Raw genomic sequence first — 23018 nt, 5'->3', positions numbered from 1 at the left:
TGCAAAAGTTGACTTTAATGCAAACCCCATGCATTTCACTACAAAGAATGGGTATAAAAACATGTGCGTTAACGGGATTCCATATGCATTGTTTAGCATCGTGCTGACAACAACCACTCAGAAAAACAACAACAATACGCAATTATTCAACATTACGTAATGCCACGCCTGTCCGAAAATGAGCATCTGCGAGCCATTGGTCTGCTTGAAGCAGGATCGAGTCAACATGATGTTGCAAGACAATTTAACGTCCACAGAAACACCATTTGGTGTTTATGGCAACGTTGGCAACAGATGAATGCAGTCAGAGACCATCTTCGGAGTGGCAGGCCGCGCGTAACTAATAAACGGCAAGACAACTGGATTCGAACAACACACCTACGAAATCGATTCCAGCCAGCAACAGTGACTGCAAGAAGCATCCATGGCCTTCGACGAATATCTTCACAAACCGTACGTCGTCGCCTCAGATGTGCAGGGATTGTCGCCAGAAGACCCGCCAGACGTCCCATTTTGACAGGAAACAACCGTCAAGCACGTCTTCAGTGGTGCAGGCAGCGTCTACGCTTGACGGCCATGCAGTGGGGACAAGTTCTATTCACCTGACCCGCAGCGATGGACGGATTCGAGTGTACCGACGTCAAGGTGAACGTTACGTCAATCATTGTGTCATGGAATAAGATCGGTTCGGGGGCGGCAGCGTTATGGAATGTAGTGGGATTACAGCAAGACAGAGGACCCGTTTGATACTGGTAGAGGGAAATCTCAATGGACTGTGCTACCGCGACGAGATCGGCCCTGTTGTTCTACCGTTTTTGCGTCGTCATGGCCCAGGATAGTTCAGGATTCTCTTCAACAAAACAACGTGAATGTTATCCCCTGGCCGGTTCGCTCCCCTGATCTTTCACCAATCGAGCACATGTGGGATGAGATGGATCGGCGCCTTCGACGTCAACCACGTGTTCCACAGACACTCCAGAACTTCGAAACATGCTCCATCAGATATGGACAGATATCCCACAGGACTTTGTGCGACGCCTGGTCCATTCCATGAGACGAAGATGTGTTGCTTGCATCGCAACCAGAGGTGGACACACACGCTATTGATTTGTAAATTGACATTTTGGCATGCTCATGTTTTTCATGAAATCACGCATTTTCCTAAGTCAGTATGGCAAATTAAACCATTTGAACACTTACAGGAGTCTTTTATCTGTTGCAAACCGAAATTGTTTCAGATTTGGTAAAAAACATAACTTTGCATTAAATCTTATTCAATGTCACAGAAACTTTTGTTGTTCAGTATATAGACAACAGGATTAAGGCTGATAGGGGTCTTTGATGAGTTGGAATGTAATAGCCTTGGTCACTGTTGATTGACGGCTGGAGTCTTTTGAGATTGATGGCTTCTTGTAGTTTCCTGATCTTAAAGTCTTTGAGGTTGGTGGTGCGAGCTGTGACTCTCTCCCACTGAATGCTGTGGCTTGGGTTGTCACGGATGTGGTCTGATAGAGCTGATTTAGAGTCATCTCTGGAGACTGAGCTTTGATGTTCTTTAATTCGGGTTTTGAGGGGCGGGAGATGTTTCTCCTATGTAAGCTTGTCCAAAATTACACAGAATGTGGTACACTGCTCCTGATGGTTCTAGCTTGTGGCTGGATGGATGGTTAACTTAACTGGTCATAGCGGACAAGAATCCTTCAGATTTCTGGCGTGTTTAGCTCAAACTGTTCATATAAATGACACATAAACCTACAACGTAACAGCTCGCAGCTGGGAGACTAATGACATGATCACTGTCTAGAGACGATAGGTTAACAACGTGATTAAAGCGTTGGCTCGTCACGCCGGAGGCCCGGGTTCGATTCCCCGACGTGGGTACGTCGTAAATCAAGTTGGTGTGCTTCGTCGCCCGAATAAAGCAAAACACTAAAGATCCAACTCACTCACTCACTCACACACTCACTCACTCAACTATTTAGGTCAGTAACGAGTTAACCTACAAATGTTAACAAGAACGAACGATGTGGAAGCGTTAATTTTACTGACAATGTAGAAGAGAAACCGTTCACTTAAATTAAAACAAATTAATTTAGTTTTATTTGAATGATTGTGATCGACAAAGACAACAATAATTTACAGTGATTGTAAAACTTTATTGACATCGTGTGGTATCGTCGTGCACGTGAATGTTCCAGTGATACAAAACACCCTGACTAAATCAGGTACAGGAAGACAAGTTCCTAGCGTCATATGTGTTCAGGAAGATGGCAGCATCAGTTACTGTACAGGTAGACTATGTCAGTTACTGTACAGGTAGACTATATCAGTTACTGTACAGGAAGACTATATCAGTTACTGTAAGGTAGACTATATCAGTTACTGTACAGGTAGACTATATCAGTTACTGTACAGGTAGACTACATCAGTTACTGTACAGGTAGACTACATCAGTTACTGTACAGGTAGACTACATCAGTTACTGTACAGGAAGACTATATCAGTTACTGTAAGGTAGACTATATCAGTTACTGTACAGGTAGACGACATCAGTTACTGTACAGGAAGACTATATCAGTTACTGTAAGGTAGACTACATCAGTTACTGTACAGGAAGACTATATCAGTTACTGTAAGGTAGACTACATCAGTTACTGTACAGGTAGACTATATCAGTTACTGTACAGGTAGACTATGTCAGTTACTGTACAGGTAGACTACATCAGTTACTGTACAGGTAGACTACATCAGTTACTGTACAGGTAGACGACATCAGTTACTGTAAGGTAGACTATATCAGTTACTGTACAGGTAGACGACATCAGTTACTGTACAGGAAGACTATATCAGTTACTGTAAGGTAGACTACATCAGTTACTGTACAGGTAGACTATATCAGTTACTGTACAGGTAGACAACATCAGTTACTGTACAGGTAGACTATATCAGTTACTGTAAGGTAGACTACATCAGTTACTGTACAGGTAGACTATATCAGTTACTGTAAGGTAGACTACATCAGTTACTGTACAGGTAGACGACATCAGTTGCTGTACAGGTAGACTACATCAGTTACTGTACAGGTAGACTATATCAGTTACTGTACAGGTAGACTACATCAGTTACTGTACAGGTAGACTATATCAGTTACTGTACAGGTAGACTACATCAGTTACTGTACAGGTAGACTATATCAGTTACTGTAAGGTAGACTACATCAGTTACTGTACAGGTAGACTATGTCAGTTACTGCACAGGTAGACAATATCAGTTACTGTACAGGTATACAATATCAGGTACTGTACAAGTAGACTTTATCAGTTACTGTAAAGGTAGACTACATCGGTTAATGTACAGGTAGACTACATCAGTTACTGTACAGGTATACAATAGCAGGTACTGTACAAGTAGACTATATCAGTTACTGTACAGGTAGACTACATCAGTTACTGTACAGGTAGACTATATCAGTTACTGTACAGGTAGACTATATCAGTTACTGTACAGGTAGACTATATCAGTTACTGTACAGGTAGATTACATCGGTTACTATACAGGTAGACAATATCAGTTACTCTACAGGTATGCTATATCAGTTAATGTACAGGTAGACTATGTCAGTTACTGCACAGGTAGACAATATCAGTTACTGTACAGGTATACAATATCAGGTACTGCACAGGTAGACTATATCAGTTACTGTACAGGTAGACTATATCAGTTATTGTACAGGTAGACTATGTCAGTTACTGCACAGGTAGACAATATCAGTTACTGTACAGGTATACAATATCAGGTACTGTGCAAGTAGACTTTATCAGTTACTGTAAAGGTAGACAATATCAGTTACTGTACAGGGAGACTACATCAGCTACTGTACAGGGAGACTACATCAGTTACTGTATAGGTAGACTTTATCAGTTACTGTACAGGTAGACTATATCAGTTACTGTACAGGTAGACTATATCAGTTACTGTACAGGGAGACTACATCAGTTACTGTACAGGGAGACTACATCAGTTACTGTATAGGTAGACTTTATCAGTTACTGTACAGGTAGACTATATCAGTTACCGTAAGGTAGACTATGTCAGTTACTGCACAGGTAGACTATGTCAGTTACTGCACAGGTAGACTATGTCAGTTACTGCACAGGTAGACTATGTCAGTTACTGCACTGGTAGACAATAACAATTACTGTACAGGTAGACTACATCATTTACTGTACAGGTAGACTCCATCAGTTACTGTACAGGTAGACTATATCAGTTACAGTACAGGTAGACTACATCAGTTACAGTACAGGTTGACGACATCCGTTGCTGTACAGGTAGACTACATCAGTTACTGTACAGGTAGACTACATCAGTTACAGTACAGGTAGACTACATCAGTTACAGTACAGGTAGACTACATCAGTTACTGTACAGGTAGACTATATCAGTTACAGTACAGGTAGACTACATCAGTTACAGTACAGGTTGACGACATCCGTTGCTGTACAGGTAGACTACATCAGTTACTGTACAGGTAGACTACATCAGTTACTGTACAGGTAGACTATATCAGTTACTGTAAGGTAGACTACATCAGTTACTGTACAGGTAGACTACATCAGTTACAGTACAGGTAGACTACATCAGTTACAGTACAGGTAGACTACATCAGTTACAGTACAGGTAGACTACATCAGTTACTGTACAGGTAGACTATATCAGTTACTGTACAGGTAGACGACATCAGTTACAGTACAGGTAGACTCTATCAGTTACTGTACAGGTAGACTATATCAGTTACTGTACAGGTAGACTACATCAGTTACAGTACAGGTACACTACATCAGTTACAGTACAGGTAGACTACATCAGTTACTGTACAGGTAGACTACATCAATTACTGTACAGGTAGACTATATCAGTTACAGTACAGGTAGACTACATCAGTTACTGTACAGGTAGACTATATCAGTTACTGTACAGGTAGACGACATCAGTTACAGTACAGGTAGACTCCATCAGTTACTGTACAGGTAGACTACATCAGTTACAGTACAGGTAGACTCCATCAGTTACTGTACAGGTAGACTATATCAGTTACAGTACAGGTAGACTACATCAGTTACAGTACAGGTTGACGACATCCGTTGCTGTACAGGTAGACTATATCAGTTACTGTACAGGTAGACTACATCAGTTACTGTACAGGTAGACGACATCAGTTACTGTACAGGTAGACTACATCAGTTACTGTACAGGTAGACTACATCAGTTACAGTACAGGTAGACTACATCAGTTACTGTACAGGTAGACTATATCAGTTACTGCACAGGTAGACTACATCAGTTACTGTACAGGTAGACTACATCAGTTACTGTACAGGTAGACTACATCAGTTACAGTACAGGTTGACGACATCCGTTGCTGTACAGGTAGACTATATCAGTTACTGTACAGGTAGACTACATCAGTTACTGTACAGGTAGACTACATCAGTTACTGTACAGGTAGACTATATCAGTTACTGTACAGGTAGACTACATCAGTTACTGTACAGGTAGACTACATCAGTTACTGTAAGGTAGACTACATCAGTTACTGTACAGGTAGACTATATCAGTTACTGCACAGGTAGACTACATCAGTTACTGTACAGGTAGACTACATCAGTTACAGTACAGGTAGACTACATCAGTTACTGTACAGGTAGACTATATCAGTTACTGCACAGGTAGACTACATCAGTTACAGTACAGGTAGACTACATCAGTTACTGTACAGGTAGACTATATCAGTTACTGCACAGGTAGACTACATCAGTTACTGTACAGGTAGACTACATCAGTTACTGTACAGGTAGACTACATCAGTTACTGTACAGGTAGACTACATCAGTTACTGTACAGGTAGACTACATCAGTTACAGTACAGGTAGACTACATCAGTTACTGTACAGGTAGACTACATCAGTTACAGTACAGGTAGACTACATCAGTTACTGTAAGGTAGACTACATCAGTTACTGTACAGGTAGACTACATCAGTTACAGTACAGGTAGACTACATCAGTTACTGTACAGGTAGACTATATCAGTTACTGTACAGGTAGATTACATCGGTTACTATACAGGTAGACAATATCAGTTACTCTACAGGTATGCTATATCAGTTAATGTACAGGTAGACTATGTCAGTTACTGCACAGGTAGACAATATCAGTTACTGTACAGGTATACAATATCAGGTACTGCACAGGTAGACTATATCAGTTACTGTACAGGTAGACTATATCAGTTATTGTACAGGTAGACTATGTCAGTTACTGCACAGGTAGACAATATCAGTTACTGTACAGGTATACAATATCAGGTACTGTGCAAGTAGACTTTATCAGTTACTGTAAAGGTAGACAATATCAGTTACTGTACAGGGAGACTACATCAGCTACTGTACAGGGAGACTACATCAGTTACTGTATAGGTAGACTTTATCAGTTACTGTACAGGTAGACTATATCAGTTACTGTACAGGTAGACTATATCAGTTACTGTACAGGGAGACTACATCAGTTACTGTACAGGGAGACTACATCAGTTACTGTATAGGTAGACTTTATCAGTTACTGTACAGGTAGACTATATCAGTTACCGTAAGGTAGACTATGTCAGTTACTGCACAGGTAGACTATGTCAGTTACTGCACAGGTAGACTATGTCAGTTACTGCACAGGTAGACTATGTCAGTTACTGCACTGGTAGACAATAACAATTACTGTACAGGTAGACTACATCATTTACTGTACAGGTAGACTCCATCAGTTACTGTACAGGTAGACTATATCAGTTACAGTACAGGTAGACTACATCAGTTACAGTACAGGTTGACGACATCCGTTGCTGTACAGGTAGACTACATCAGTTACTGTACAGGTAGACTACATCAGTTACAGTACAGGTAGACTACATCAGTTACAGTACAGGTAGACTACATCAGTTACTGTACAGGTAGACTATATCAGTTACAGTACAGGTAGACTACATCAGTTACAGTACAGGTTGACGACATCCGTTGCTGTACAGGTAGACTACATCAGTTACTGTACAGGTAGACTACATCAGTTACTGTACAGGTAGACTATATCAGTTACTGTAAGGTAGACTACATCAGTTACTGTACAGGTAGACTACATCAGTTACAGTACAGGTAGACTACATCAGTTACAGTACAGGTAGACTACATCAGTTACAGTACAGGTAGACTACATCAGTTACTGTACAGGTAGACTATATCAGTTACTGTACAGGTAGACGACATCAGTTACAGTACAGGTAGACTCTATCAGTTACTGTACAGGTAGACTATATCAGTTACTGTACAGGTAGACTACATCAGTTACAGTACAGGTACACTACATCAGTTACAGTACAGGTAGACTACATCAGTTACTGTACAGGTAGACTACATCAATTACTGTACAGGTAGACTATATCAGTTACAGTACAGGTAGACTACATCAGTTACTGTACAGGTAGACTATATCAGTTACTGTACAGGTAGACGACATCAGTTACAGTACAGGTAGACTCCATCAGTTACTGTACAGGTAGACTACATCAGTTACAGTACAGGTAGACTCCATCAGTTACTGTACAGGTAGACTATATCAGTTACAGTACAGGTAGACTACATCAGTTACAGTACAGGTTGACGACATCCGTTGCTGTACAGGTAGACTATATCAGTTACTGTACAGGTAGACTACATCAGTTACTGTACAGGTAGACGACATCAGTTACTGTACAGGTAGACTACATCAGTTACTGTACAGGTAGACTACATCAGTTACAGTACAGGTAGACTATATCAGTTACTGTACAGGTAGACTATATCAGTTACTGCACAGGTAGACTACATCAGTTACTGTACAGGTAGACTACATCAGTTACTGTACAGGTAGACTACATCAGTTACAGTACAGGTTGACGACATCCGTTGCTGTACAGGTAGACTATATCAGTTACTGTACAGGTAGACTACATCAGTTACTGTACAGGTAGACTACATCAGTTACTGTACAGGTAGACTATATCAGTTACTGTACAGGTAGACTACATCAGTTACTGTACAGGTAGACTACATCAGTTACTGTAAGGTAGACTACATCAGTTACTGTACAGGTAGACTATATCAGTTACTGCACAGGTAGACTACATCAGTTACTGTACAGGTAGACTACATCAGTTACAGTACAGGTAGACTACATCAGTTACTGTACAGGTAGACTATATCAGTTACTGCACAGGTAGACTACATCAGTTACAGTACAGGTAGACTACATCAGTTACTGTACAGGTAGACTATATCAGTTACTGCACAGGTAGACTACATCAGTTACTGTACAGGTAGACTACATCAGTTACTGTACAGGTAGACTACATCAGTTACTGTACAGGTAGACTACATCAGTTACTGTACAGGTAGACTACATCAGTTACAGTACAGGTAGACTACATCAGTTACTGTACAGGTAGACTACATCAGTTACAGTACAGGTAGACTACATCAGTTACTGTAAGGTAGACTACATCAGTTACTGTACAGGTAGACTACATCAGTTACAGTACAGGTAGACTACATCAGTTACTGTACAGGTAGACTATATCAGTTACTGCACAGGTAGACTACATCAGTTACTGTACAGGTAGACTACATCAGTTACTGTACAGGTAGACTACATCAGTTACTGTACAGGTAGACTATATCAGTTACTGTACAGGTTGACGACATCCGTTGCTGTACAGGTAGACTATATCAGTTACTGTACAGGTAGATTACACAGTTACAGTACAGGTAGACTATATCAGTTACTGAACAGGTAGACTTTATTAGTTACTGTACAGGTAGACTTCATTAGTTACTGTACAGGTAGACTACATCAGTTACAGTACAGGTTGACGACATCCGTTGCTGTACAGGTAGACTTCATCAGTTACTGTACAGGTAGACTACATCAGTTACTGTACAGGTAGACTACATCATTTACTGCACAGGTAGAATACATCAGTTACTGTACAGGTAGACAATATCAGTTACTGCACGGGTAGACAATATCAGTTAGTGTACAGGTAGACTATGTCAGTTACTCTACAGGTAGGCTATTTCAGTTACTTTACAGGTAGACTATGTCAGTTACTGCACAGGTAGACAATATCAGTTACTGCACAGGTAGACTACATCAGTTACTGTACAGGGAGACTACATCAGTTACTGTACAGGTAGAATACATCAGTTACTGTACAGGTAGACGACATCAGTTACTGTACAGGTAGACGACATCAGTTACTGTACAGGTAGAATATATCTGTTACTGTACAGGTAGACGACATCAGTTACTGTACAGGTAGACTACATCAGTTACTGCACAGGGAGACTACATCAGTTACTGTACAGGTAGACAATATCAGTTACTGTTCAGGTAGACTTAATCAGTTACTGTACAGGTAGACTACATCAGTTACTGTACAGGTAGACTATATCAGTTACTGCACAGGTAGATTATATCAGTTACTGCACAGGTAGACTAAATCAGTTACTGTACAGGTAGACTACATCAGTAAATGTACAGGTAGACTATATCAGTTACTGTACAGGTAGGCGACATCAGTTATTGCACAGGTAGATTATATCAATTACTGTGCAGGTAGGCTACATCAGTTACTGTACAGGTAGACTATATAATGTACTGCACAGGTAGATTATATCAATTACTGCACAGGTAGACGATTACATCAAATCTATACAATAAGAAACCCATGCTTGTCGTAAGAGGCAACTAACGGGATTGGGTGGTCAGGCTCTCTTACTTGGTTGATGCATGTCATCGTATCCCAATTGCGTGGATCGATGCTCATAATGACAATCACTGGATTGTCTGGTTCAGATTCGATTGTTTACAGACCGCCGTCATATAGCTGGACTAGTGCTGAGTGCGGCGTTCAACAAAAAAACAACAAAACTGTTAAGTATGATTATAGGTAATTCGAATCATGAAAGACAATGTATAGAAAGCTGTGTGTTGAGAACGCAGTCAGGTCGCGACGGCCTTGCGATGGTTTCAGCTCAGTACCACCACATGTAACTCATCATCTCACAGCCTCTGGCCGGAGTCTGTCCAGAACAGAATGGCCTGGAGTTGGCAATAAACTCATTCCACAGCCACATATTCAATATAAGCTACACGATACATCGAGCGTTCAGACTTCAATTATGACGGTCTAGTGGGCTTAGGGGCCTTATAGTTTCCAGTGGCGTATTGATACAATAGGAGTGATAAGGCAATTTGCTGACACTGAAGCGTGCAGCTTGCCACGGTTATCGCAAGACAAAGGTTTCTCATGGTTCAAGCATACACAATATAGTTCCGTTAATATGTAGGGGTAATGTTTTTTGTCGATGTGTGAAGCACGGTGCCTGGCAGTCGGTCGACTTGGGCATCACATCCATTTACCATTGCACTGTCACAGAGAGTTTCCAGTCATGACGTCACTAGTCGTCATGGCACGTGCAGATTGCACGAGCTGGGTTCGTTCAGAGGACTGATGGGGATGCGTCTCCTGAAACAGAGTACAGCAGTCAATGTTATCTATTATGTTTCCAGGTAAACCCGAAGCGCCAGTAAAATATCCCATCTTGTCGGCTAATTTTCAAGACTAACAAATGTTATATTTGGGATAACACTTTCTTAGTAAAGTATTCTAGTACTTTTTTGGGTTGAGCCCCGTCCGGGATTCGAACCCACACCTGCCAGGGTGAGGCACCTAATCGCCAGCACACTTAGATCGCTGACTTTGTGTGCTGGCGATTAGGTGCACCCTGTCAGGTGAGGGTTCAAATACCGGACGGGACTCAACCCAAAAAAGTACTAGAATCTGTACTTTACTAAGAAAGTGTTATCTCAAATATAACATTTGTTACATTTGACCACTTTCTAAATGGCATTGTGTATTCATAGTTTTCAAGACATTTGAATTGGACATGAAATATACCTGTGGAATTTACAAGAACCCTATGTCGGAAATCCTTCATCCGCGATTCTCCAGTGTATTATTCAAGTTGGATAAATACCCTGGACTCATGTCTTATCTACTCTAACTTTTTACAGATTGTATCTCGCTCATGAATGTTCTTAGATTGGACGGTTGTTTCAGCATCATACCATTCGAATCGGGCTCCAGGCGTACCTTTCATAGCGGTTGGGTTCACGGCATCTAGCGATGCACCCGATGACAGGGGTATATTACACTGGATAATCGAGGATGGGGTTATTTGGATATATCACCGGGAAGCCTTGTGTCACATATTGCGGAATACACAGTCGGAAGGGGATGACTCCGGTTTCCACGGAAACATTGCAGACCAGTCTGGAATCTATGTCTTTGATTCTGCTGCCTTGTTTATTTGTTGTTAAGCGCCGCACTCAGCAGTATTCCAGCTATATGACGGCGGTCTGTAAATAATCGAATCTGGACCAGAGAATCCAGTTTTTTACATCATGAGCATCGATCCACGCTATTGGGATACGATGACATTCATCAACCAAGTCAGCGAGCCTGACCACCCGATACTGTTAGTTGCGTCTTACGAATACATTTTTTTGTCAATGAAAGATGCGGTAATATGCACAATGAAGTTAAGTTACAACCAGTTTGTCAATTTCATGCACTCCGCCAATTTGTTAGAAATAAGAAAATTTCAGTATTCAGCTTATGGACCCGCCATGTTGTTTTATACAGGCTAAATACGACCAATGCACAATAAAACCAAGTCACCCGATCCCGTTAGTCACCTCTTACGACAAGTATAGTCGCCTTTTACGGCAAGCATGGGTTGCTGAAGACCTATTCTATCCCGGGTCTTCACGGTAGCTCTGCTACTAAATACCTATATACTTGTATCGACGTCAAGATGATGACTGTTGGCACCAAGTTGAGCGTACCAAATTCTGTATTATGATTGAGCATTATTTGTAGAAGCGATTCTCTTTCTTGATTATATTTTATACAGGATATTGCATAGTGTTGCTCATCTTCTACGACATTACGTTTCACAGCGACGTCGTTCAAGCGGGGTTGTTTTCTCTTAATGAATCCTTGACTTTGTCTTGACATTTGGAGTTTATTTACAGTGGATTTATTACTATTTTATGTGTTCACTACTTCAAACGTTTGTTGTATTTTATTGAATTTATGAACCCAGCCAACGTTTTGACAAGAAAGGTTGATATTTGCTTCCAAAGCATGTTTAAGAATGACATTTGTTGAGTTATCTAAATAGGACTCATTTCTTTATTATTGGTACTAGCAGTTGGTATACTCCAAGTTCTGCATGACAGGCCCAGTTATGTGTTTCCCTGCCTACTCCTAGTATTGATTTACAAAACAGAACTTGTATTTTGTTCTGGAATAAGTGTATCAATACTTGTTTTAATATTGCAAAATCTGCACCCATATCATTTTTTGTTGTTGTATAAGGATTTTAAACATTTTTATTGCTGACTTTATTGCAGACGGTCATATGATCTGCGTTATTAGAGCCTTGTGGGAAACAAGCTGACATTCTGTAGTAGACGTTGTGGAGAGTGGGGATGTTAGACTGTCGCTCGGGGACAGATTGACTGTCGAGTACAGGTCAGTTGACACTGACTAACACCCCTATGACTGGTCACTCATGTGGGTCACGTGTACAGCTGACCTTATCATGCGACACCGTTGTTCCTCCAGACGGACTTGCGCTTCCGGTACATTCCTGACGTTGCGGTCGCTCCACATCCGCTCCGCCATGGCACTGGCACGGGACCTACATGCCGGGGACATATGGAAAGAATAAACATTTGGAAGAAGAAATGCCTGTTGGGTCACTGAGACGTCAATTGTGCAGAGAGGAGTTCTAAAAGTGAATGAGTGAGTGAGTGAGTGAGTGAGTGAGTGAGGGTTGGTTAGTTGGTTTTACGTCGCTTTTGGCAATATTTCAGCAATGTCACGGCGGGGGACACAAAAAATGGGCTTAAAAAATTGTAACCATGTTGGGAATCGAACCCGGGTCTCCGGCGTGACGAGCGAACACTTTATTCATTTGCCTACACCTATGCTTATACCAAAACCCGAGAGAAGGTTAGACTCCTTGACGTGGGAGATTGGCGTCATCATGTCCCGATAGTGACCATCGCTGTTTATACTTCCAAGCACTGGTCAGCCTGGCCTAGCCATATGTACAGTGGATATTTCGACTTATCCGAACTTGAGGTGGGGTGAGGAGATATGACGTGGATATTTCGACTTATCCGAACTTGAGGTGGGGTGAGGAGATATGACGTGGATATTTCGACTTATCCGAACGAGGTCGGGTGAGGAGATATGACGTGGATATTTCGACTTATCCGAACTTGAGGTGGGTGAGGAGATATGATGTGGATATTTCGACTTATCCTAACTTGAGGTCGGGTGAGGAGATATGACGTGGATATTTCGACTTATCCGAACTTACGGTCGGGTGAGGAGATATGACGTGGATATTTCGACTTATCCGAACTTGAGGTGGGTGAGGAGATATAACGTGGGTATTGGGACCTATCCTATCTTAAGGTCGGGTGAGGAGATATGACGTGGATATTTTGACCTATCCCATCTTGAGGTCGGGTGAGGAGATATGACGTGGATATTTGGACCTATCCCATCTTGAGGTCGGGTGAGGAGATATGACGTGGATATTTGGACCTATCCTATATTGAGGTCGGGTGAGGGAAGATGACGTAGATATTTTGACCTATCCCATCTTGAGGTCGGGTGAGGAGATATGACGTGGATATTTGGACCTATCCTATCTTGAGGTCGGGTGAGGAGATATGTCATGGCTATACCACCTGCCGTCACTCACCACACCGTCTGTAGAAGGCTGGAGTCCACCGCGTGTTCCCCCGAGACGCAGGCCTCCCCACCCATCACCACCTCCTCTTCAGTGGCACCAACTACAACCAAAGTCAGAACATGTGAGTACCTCGAGGCAGAACGTTATACATTAGTAACCTGCGGCACCCGATAATATACACGTAGATGTGTAACATGTAGGGCACCCGATAATATACACGGAGATGTGTAACATGTAGGGCACCCGATAATATACACGGAGATGTGTTACATGTAGGGCACCCGATAATATACACGGAGATGTGTAACATGTGGGGCACCAGATAATATACACGGAGATGTGTAACATGTGGGGCACCCGATAATATACACGGAGATGTGTAACATGTGGGGCACCAGATAATATACACGGAGATGTGTAACATGTGGGGCACCCGATAATATACACGGAGATGTGTAACATGTAGGGCACCAGATAATATACACGGAGATGTGTAACATGTAGGGCACCAGATAATATACACGTAGATGTGTAACATGTAGGGCACCCGATAATATACACGGAGATGTGTAACATGTAGGGCACCCGATAATATACACGTAGATGTGTAACATGTAGGGCACCCGATAATATACACGTAGATGTGTAACATGTAGGGCACCCGATAATATACACGGAGATGTGTAACATGTAGGGCACCGGGTAATATACACGGAGATGTGTAACATGTAGGGCACCCGATAATATACACGGAGATGTGTAACATGTAGGGCACCCGGAAATATACACGGAGATGTGTAACATGTAGGGCACCCGGAAATATACATTGCGATATATAACGTGTAGGGCACCCGGTAATATACATTGTGATATGTAACATGTAGGGCACCCGGTAATATACATTGTGATATGTAACATGTAGGGCACCCGGTAATGATATACAGTGTTCTTGTACCAACACTGTATGTTGGTACTTTCAAACGCTACACTGAAATCCGGAATCTGTATTGAAATCAATGAGGGGAGCTGAAACCCATTCGCTCTACAAGGCACTGTCAGACATTGGAAGAAATTCTTTCGCGAAGTAGGTACTGTGTTTTTAAGAAACAATTGTGAAAAAAATACTTTTTTCGTTCTTCTTTTGGCCTTTTCTTTTCTCAAACATATCGTCACGTAATAATACCAACTTTTCGGCAGGTTTGGGCGCCAAACGCCCACGTCTTCATACAACAAACATACAGCACACATGTTGCACACAATGGAAAGAATGTGGATGTCAGTTTCTACTCCTGCCCGTGCACCTCTCCTGCAAGAACAACGCCCCCTTCAGATAAAGACCCGTTGTTCGGAATAACTGAATTCCTGTTGGAGATAGCAACATCCGGCCACAGAAGACCGCCAAGGGAGTTCAGCGGGTATGATTAACTCCGATATGTCGACAACATCTGCTAAAGAAATAAATAAGCATGAAATGTTACCAAAATATCTTTTTTTTATCCGAGCCGTGATGGCTGCTGAATGTATCAATGCGCAGTGGTAAGTCTTATTGACCCGGCATGCAATGGGTCACGCAGCACACATGATGCGCGGAGTTCAGGAAGTGCAGACAGTAGAGGCCCCGTTCCCGGATCTCCCGGACTTGGTGATACACTGACTTGTTTTCTTTATATAAACAATACGGCTTGTCTCTCGTCAGTGTTTCACATTCAACATTATCCACGGTTATTGCTTTTGTTGGGGCAGTACGTATCCGGAAATAGGTTTCTATCGGGGAATATTCCAGAGGGACTATGTTTTCTTCATACACTTCCGATGTTTGGCATTGATGTGAAGTGCGTTGTGATTTCGCAGATTGCGACCCCGAACAATCACATTTATGACAGTACTCCACCATGCCTCGTTTTTATATGAAGAGACTAAGGTCAAGTCATAAAGTTAGAGTGCGGCGTTAAACAACAAACACACATAAAAGGTAGAGTTTCGTCCCTTGGATACTAAAACCCTTGGCCATAGTTCGAATCTCATTATGTTTCTTGGTTTGTCAGCACCATACCCGTGTTTCACGTCAGTTGTAAACGGGCTTTCCGCTCACATCAATGTGACAGTCATGACATTAAAGTGGTGTTAAACCAACTCACTCTGAAGCGAGGATATGGGCTGTGTTGTCCTCTGACCTGTGTACTGCGCAATACACCGTTATTGGGACTGAAGACAGCGTGAGCTTATGGATTACAACTTCGACATTGTCAGACACCATTGTTTGCCTGCGACGTTCCAGTACAGACAATAGTGCCTCTGTCACGCACGTGATAACAACCGGCAGGAAACGGTCTGTTAAGGACTATTTCAGTGTGTTGTGTAGCTGATGTCAACTACAAAAACAACAAAAACAACAACAACCAGTGAAACAAAGGAAGATGAGGGATTCTGTAACAATACGGTGGTGTGTGTGTTTGTTTGTTTGTTTGTTGTTGTTTACGTCGCACTCAGCAATATTCCAGCTATATGACGGCGGTCTGTAAATAATCGAGTCTGGACCAGACAATCCAGTGAGGCGAAAGAGGCGACAGAGGGATCGGGTGGCCAGGCGATGACTTGGTTAATGCATGTGATTGTATCCCAATTGCATGGATCGAGACAACAGAACTGTCTGGTCCAGACTCGATTATTTACAGACCGCCGTCATATGACTGGACTATTGCTGAGTGGGGCGTTAAACAACAATCAATCAAAACAAAAAACAAAAACAATGTGGCCGGCTCCGTGGTCTAGTGGATTGAACGTTTGCCCGGGGAGCGGGAGGTTGGTGGCTCGATGCCCTGGTCGGGTCATACTAAAATACCTGAAACGATAGTGCTTGTTACCTATCTGGCACTGGTGAGAAAACAAGGACTGGTACTCAGTATACCGAGTGGGGTATCCAATGTAAAATGCTGCATGGTGTCTCCGTGGGCTTCGCACTTTAAACCCGGCATTTGTCAGGACTGGTACGTGCGCACGCACTCACGCACTGAAGTCCGGTTTAGTGCAAGCATCTGCAAGCACACCTGCACGTGCATGCACACCATTTCAAATCACCTCCTCTCAAATTGTCCTGTAAGTCTGTGCGCATATCTTTGTAGCGGCCATAACATTTCCGAGTCCCCTGTTGGGATTCGAACCACGGACCTTCTGATCCGAGGTCGGACGCCTTGTCCACATGGCCAAAGAGGTTAACCCCGTCAGCAAGCTGACAATGTTAGGAGGTCATTTGTGGGATGACTCCATGCCCTGCTACATACTCCCCTGTCAACAGAAGGCACGTCCCGGGCCGCATAGTAGGGTACTGAGGCTTATTTTGTACAAATTTAATATGAACATGCTCAGCCCCACTTTGGGCGCCAATGTTGCGGCCATAGAATTTCAGAGTCCCGTGATTGGATTCGAACCACGGACCTTCTGATCACAGGTCGGACGCCTTGTCCACATGACCAAAGAGGTTAACCCCGACAGCAAGCTGACAAGGTAAGGATGTCATCTGTGGGATGACTCCGCGCCCTCCTACATCTATCAACCCACTGTGCGTTACGGGGATGTACAATACGCACCCACTGACCTGTGCGTTCAGGGGATGTAAAATATGCACCTACTGACCTGTGTGTTCTCGGGATGTAAAATATGCACCTACTGACCTATGTGTTCTCGGGATGTAAAATATGCACCTACTGACCTGTGTGTTCTAGGGATGTAAAATATGCACCTACTGACCTGTGTGTTCTCGGGATGTAAAATATGCACCTACTGACCTGTGTGTTCTCGGGATGTAAAATATGCACCTACTGACCTGTGTGTTCTAGGGATGTAAAATATGCACCTACTGACCTGTGTGTTCCAGGGGATCGGCTAAGTAGAGCATCGCCCAGTCCATACCGGATGTGACGTAGTTCAGACACCACGGACTTGAGTAGATGACCCTATGGCCTCTGCTGACCGCTAAAGTCGTGGCGGCCTTAGGATTCGGTTTCCATATTTGAATTACGGCTCGTTCATCTATCTGAATGAAAGAAAAGATGCAAAAATGTAGAAATGACACTCAGCGACTACAGGCACTCGGGACACAAATGGGATACGAACCCCAGTTGTAAGTCTATACAATATAGTCTACTAACGCAACTACTTATCTTTACTACTAAAAGCCCGTGAAGATCCGGGGTAGAATAGGTCTTCAGCAACCCATGCTTGTCGTAAGAGGCAACTAACGGGATCGGGTGGTCAGGCTCGCTGACGTGTTTGATGCATATAATCTATCTCAATTGCGTAGATCGATCCTCATGATGTAAATCACAATTATTTACAGACCGCCGTCATATAGCTGGAATATTGCTGAGTGCAGCGTTAAAGAACAAACAATTTTATTACTAGGAAGCCATATTTGTAGGGTCAAAGACTTCATCAGCACCGAATATTTCAGGAGCATAGAGTGAGCGATTGATCGAGTTTGGTTTAGCGTTGCTTTGAATACAAAGGGTGTATTGCGCAACAAACACGTAAGAAGACAAGAGGCGTCATATCTCGACTTCAGAGTGCGTGCATTGTGTTTTATGCCGCTTTGAACAGTATTCCAGTTGTATCACGGGGTGTCAGCTTGGTGTGGGAGGTGATGCAGGTCTAAGACGTTTACCACTTTCAGAGAACCAAACAGCACAGGTTTGGTGCTGACAGACCTAGAAGCATGATCGGGGGAAGCTGGGATTCGAACCCACGATCAGTTTCTGGCACACTGAAAGAATACAACTTCACCGAGCGAATAGGGTTGTCTAAGATGACTGGGCTATTGTACCCCAACAGGAGCAGTGAAGACCCGTAGTGAAGACCCGTAATGAAGACCCGAAGCGTAGTGAAGACCCGTAGTGAACATCCGTAGCGTAGTGAATACCTGTAGTGAACACCCGTACTGAAGACCCATAGTGAACAACCGTAGTGAACAAACGCAGTGAAGACCCGTAGTGAACAACCAAAGTGAACAACCGTAGTGAAGTCCCATACAGAACAACCGTTGTGAAGACCCGTAGCGAATTGAAGACCCGAAGTGAAAACCCGTAGTGAAGACCCGTAGTGAAGACCCGGAGTGAAGACCCGTAGCATAGTGAAGACCCGTAGTGAAAAGCTGTAGTGAACAACCGTAGTGAAGACCAATTGTGAACAACCGTAGTGAAGACCCATAGTGAAAATAACCATAGTGGACACCTGTAGTGAAGACCCGTAGTGAAGACCCGTAATGAAGACCCGTAGTGAACAACCGTAGTTAACAACCGTAGTGAACAACCGTAGTTAACAACCGCAGTGAACACCCATAGCATAGTGAAAACCCGTAGTGAAGACCCGTAGCGTAGTGAATACCCGTAGTGAACACCCGTAGCGGAATGAATACCCGTAGTGAAGACCCGTAGCGTAGTGAATATCCGTAGTGAACACCCATAGTTAACAACCATAGTGAAGACCCGTTGTGAACAGTCGTAGAGAAGACCCATAGTGAACACCCGAAGTGAAGACCCATAGCTAACAACCGCAGTGAACAACTGTAGGGAAGACCCGTTGTAAAGACCGGTTGTGAACAGCCGTAGTGAAGACCTGTAGTGAACAACCGTAGTAAAGACCCGTAGTGAAGACCCGCAGTGAACAGCCATAGTGAACACCCGTAGTAAACAACCGTTGTAAAGACCCATAGTGAACAGCTGTAGCGAATACCCGTTGTGAACACCCGTAGTGAAGACCCATAGTAAAGACCCGTAATGAACACCCATAGTGAATACCCGTAGTGAACAGCTGCAGTGAAGAACCGTAGTGAAGACCAGTCATGAACAACCGTAGTGAACAGCGGTAGTGAACACCCGTGGTGAAGACCCGTTGTGAAGACCCATTGTGAAAAATCATATTGAACAACCGTAGTGAACACCCGTGGTGAGGACCCGTACGAACGGATGACGGATACGGTAACCACTGCTAGGGACACCAGAATCCAACTGAGGTAGCTTCAGGAAAGTCGAGTTTTCTACTGATCTGCCTAACGTTTTATCATGACGTAACAGTCACACTGTTGGACACTAAATGAAGCCTCTTTATCCTTTGGTAACGCTTCCCAGTACGACTTGACGCCGAACAATCGAACGGCTTTGTGTGTGTATTCATCCACAGGTTCGATTCTCCACAGATATAACATGAGGAACACGTTTAAAGAGACCTCGCCCCATGTGGTATTGGTGTAATGATACAGAAGTAATGGGATCACCCTTGGCCTTCATTCACTGACATTCATGTATCCACACGGAACACACGTACACTTGTGTCGTCCGTCTAGCACTCGCTGACATCCATACGTCACGTACGTACACTTGTGTCGTCCGTCTAGCACTCGCTGACATCCATACGTCACGTACGTACACTTGTGTCTTCCGTCTAGCACTCGCTGACATCCATACGTCACGTACGTACACTTGTGTCGTCCGTCTAGCACTCGCTGACATCCATACGTCACGTACGTACACTTGTGTCGTCCATCTAGCACTCGCTGACATCCATACGTCACGTACGTACACTTGTGTCGTCCGTCTAGCACTCGCTGACATCCACACGTAACGTACGTACACTTGTGTCGTCCGTCCAGCACTCGCTGACATCCATGCGTCACGTACGTACACTTGTGTCGTCCATCTAGCACTCGCTGACATCCACACGTAACACACGTACACTTGTGTCGTCCATCTAGCACTCGCTGACATCCACACGTAACACACGTACACTTATGTCGTCCATCTAGCACTCGCTGACATCCACACGTAACGTACGTACACTTGTGTCGTCCGTCCAGCACTTGCTGACATCCACACGTAACGTACGTACACTTGTGTCGTCCATCTAGCACTCGCTGACATCCACACGTAACACACGTACACTTGTGTCGTCCATCTAGCACTCGCTGACATCCATACGTCACGTACGTACACTTGTGTCGTCCGTCCATCACTCGCTGACATCCATACGTCACGTACGTACACTTGTGTCGTCCGTCCATCACTCGCTGACATCCACACGTAACACACGTACACTTGTGCCGTCCGTCTAGCACTCGCTGACATCCATACGTCACGTACGTACACTTGTGTCGTCCTTCCATCACTCGCTGACATCCATACGTCACGTACGTACACTTGTGTCGTCCGTCCATCACTCGCTGACATCCATACGTCACGTACGTACACTTGTGTCGTCCGTCAAGCATTCGCTGACATCCACACGTAACACACGTACACTTGTATCGTCCGTTTACCACTCGCTGACATCCATACGTCACGTACGTACACTTGTGTCGTCCGTCCATCACTCGCTGACATCCATACGTCACGTACGTACACTTGTGTCGTCCGTCAAGCATTCGCTGACATCCATACGTAACAAACGTACACTTGTGTCGTCCGTCAAGCACTCGCTGACATCAATACGTCACGTACGTACACTTGTGTCGTCCGTCAAGCATTCGCTGACATCCATACGTAACAAACGTACACTTGTGTCGTCCGTCCAGCATTCGCTGACATCCACACGTAACACACGTACACTTGTGTCGTCCGTTTAGCACTCGCTGTCATTCACACGTCACATACGTACACTTGGGTCGACTGTCTAGTACGTGCTGACTTCCACACGTCACGTACGCACACTTGAGTCGACTGTCTTGTACGTGCTGACATCCATACGTCACGTACATTCACTTGTGTCTACCGTCCAACACTCGCTGACACCCATACGTCACATACGTACACTTGGGTCGACTGTCTAGTATATGCTGACAACCATACGTCACGTACGTACACTTGTGTCTACCGACCAACACTCGGTGACAACCATACGTCACATACGTACACTTGGGTCGACTGTCTAGTACATGCTGACATCCATACGTCACATATGTACACTTGGGTCGACTGTCTAGTACATGCTGACATCAATACGTCACAAACGTACACTTGGGTCGACTCTCTAGTACATGCTGACATCCATACGTCACATACGTACACTTTGGTCGACTGTCTAGTACGTGCTGACATCCATACGTCACATACGTACACTTGGGTCGACTGTCTAGTACGTGCTGACATCCATACGTCACGTACGTACACTTGTGTCTACCGACCAACACTCGCTGACACCCATACGTCACGTACGTACACTTGGGTCGACTGTCTAGTACATGCTGACACCCAAACGTTACATACGTACACTTGGGTCGACTGTCTAGTACATGCTGACATCCATACGTCACGTACGTACTCTTGGGTCGACTGTCTAGTACATGCTGACATCCATCCATAACGTACGTACACTTGGGTCGACTGTCTAGTACATGCTGACATCCATACGTCACATACGTACACTTTGGTCGACTGTCTAGTACGTGCTGACATCCATACGTCACATACGTACACTTGGGTCGACTGTCTAGTACGTGCTGACATCCATACGTCACATACGTACACTTGGGTCGACTGTCTAGTACATGCTGACATCCATACGTCACATACGTACACTTGGGTCGACTGTCTAGTACATGCTGACATCCATACGTCACGTACGTACACTTGTGTCTACCGACCAACACTCGCTGACACCCATACGTCACGTACGTACACTTGGGTCGACTGTCTAGTACATGCTGACACCCATACGTCACATATGTACACTTGTGTCTACCGACCAACACTCGCTGACACCCATACGTCACGTACGTACACTTGGGTCGACTGTCTAGTACATGCTGACACCCATACGTTACATACGTACACTTGGGTCGACTGTCTAGTACATGCTGACATCCATACGTCACATACGTACTCTTGGGTCGACTGTCTAGTACATGCTGACATCCATCCATAACGTACGTACACTTGGGTCGACTGTCTAGTACATGCTGACATCCATACGTCACATACGTACACTTGGGTCGACTGTCTAGTACATGCTGACATCCATACGTCACATACGTACACTTGGGTCGACTGTCTAGTACGTGCTGACATCCATACGTCACATACGTACACTTGGGTCGACTGTCTAGTACATG

The 23018-nt window shown here is 43.9% G+C and overlaps 1 protein-coding gene across 3 annotated transcripts in view; it reads right to left on the bottom strand.

The window, feature by feature from the left end:
• Positions 1 to 8533: 8533 nt before the first annotated feature.
• Positions 8534 to 23018, bottom strand: part of LOC124113514 (beta-hexosaminidase subunit beta-like) — a 42942-nt gene continuing 28457 nt past the window's right edge. For all 3 annotated transcript variants that reach the window (XM_048386335.1, XM_048386336.1, XM_048386337.1), the window contains exons 11-14: positions 17783 to 17954; positions 13931 to 14021; positions 12749 to 12853; positions 8534 to 10611 (exon numbers count right to left, since the gene is read on the bottom strand). In XM_048386335.1, coding sequence (XP_048242292.1) covers positions 10551 to 10611; positions 12749 to 12853; positions 13931 to 14021; positions 17783 to 17954 — 429 coding nt within the window. In that variant the 3' untranslated portion in view covers positions 8534 to 10550. The remainder of the gene's footprint in view (positions 10612 to 12748; positions 12854 to 13930; positions 14022 to 17782; positions 17955 to 23018) is intronic.

Source organism: Haliotis rufescens, unplaced genomic scaffold, assembly GCF_023055435.1.
Source record: "Haliotis rufescens isolate VD_foot unplaced genomic scaffold, xgHalRufe1.0.p SCAF_6, whole genome shotgun sequence".
Classification (NCBI taxonomy): domain Eukaryota; kingdom Metazoa; phylum Mollusca; class Gastropoda; order Lepetellida; family Haliotidae; genus Haliotis; species Haliotis rufescens.
The sequence above is the reverse complement of the archived record's forward strand: the minus strand, read 5'-3'. Positions and strand labels throughout refer to the sequence as shown.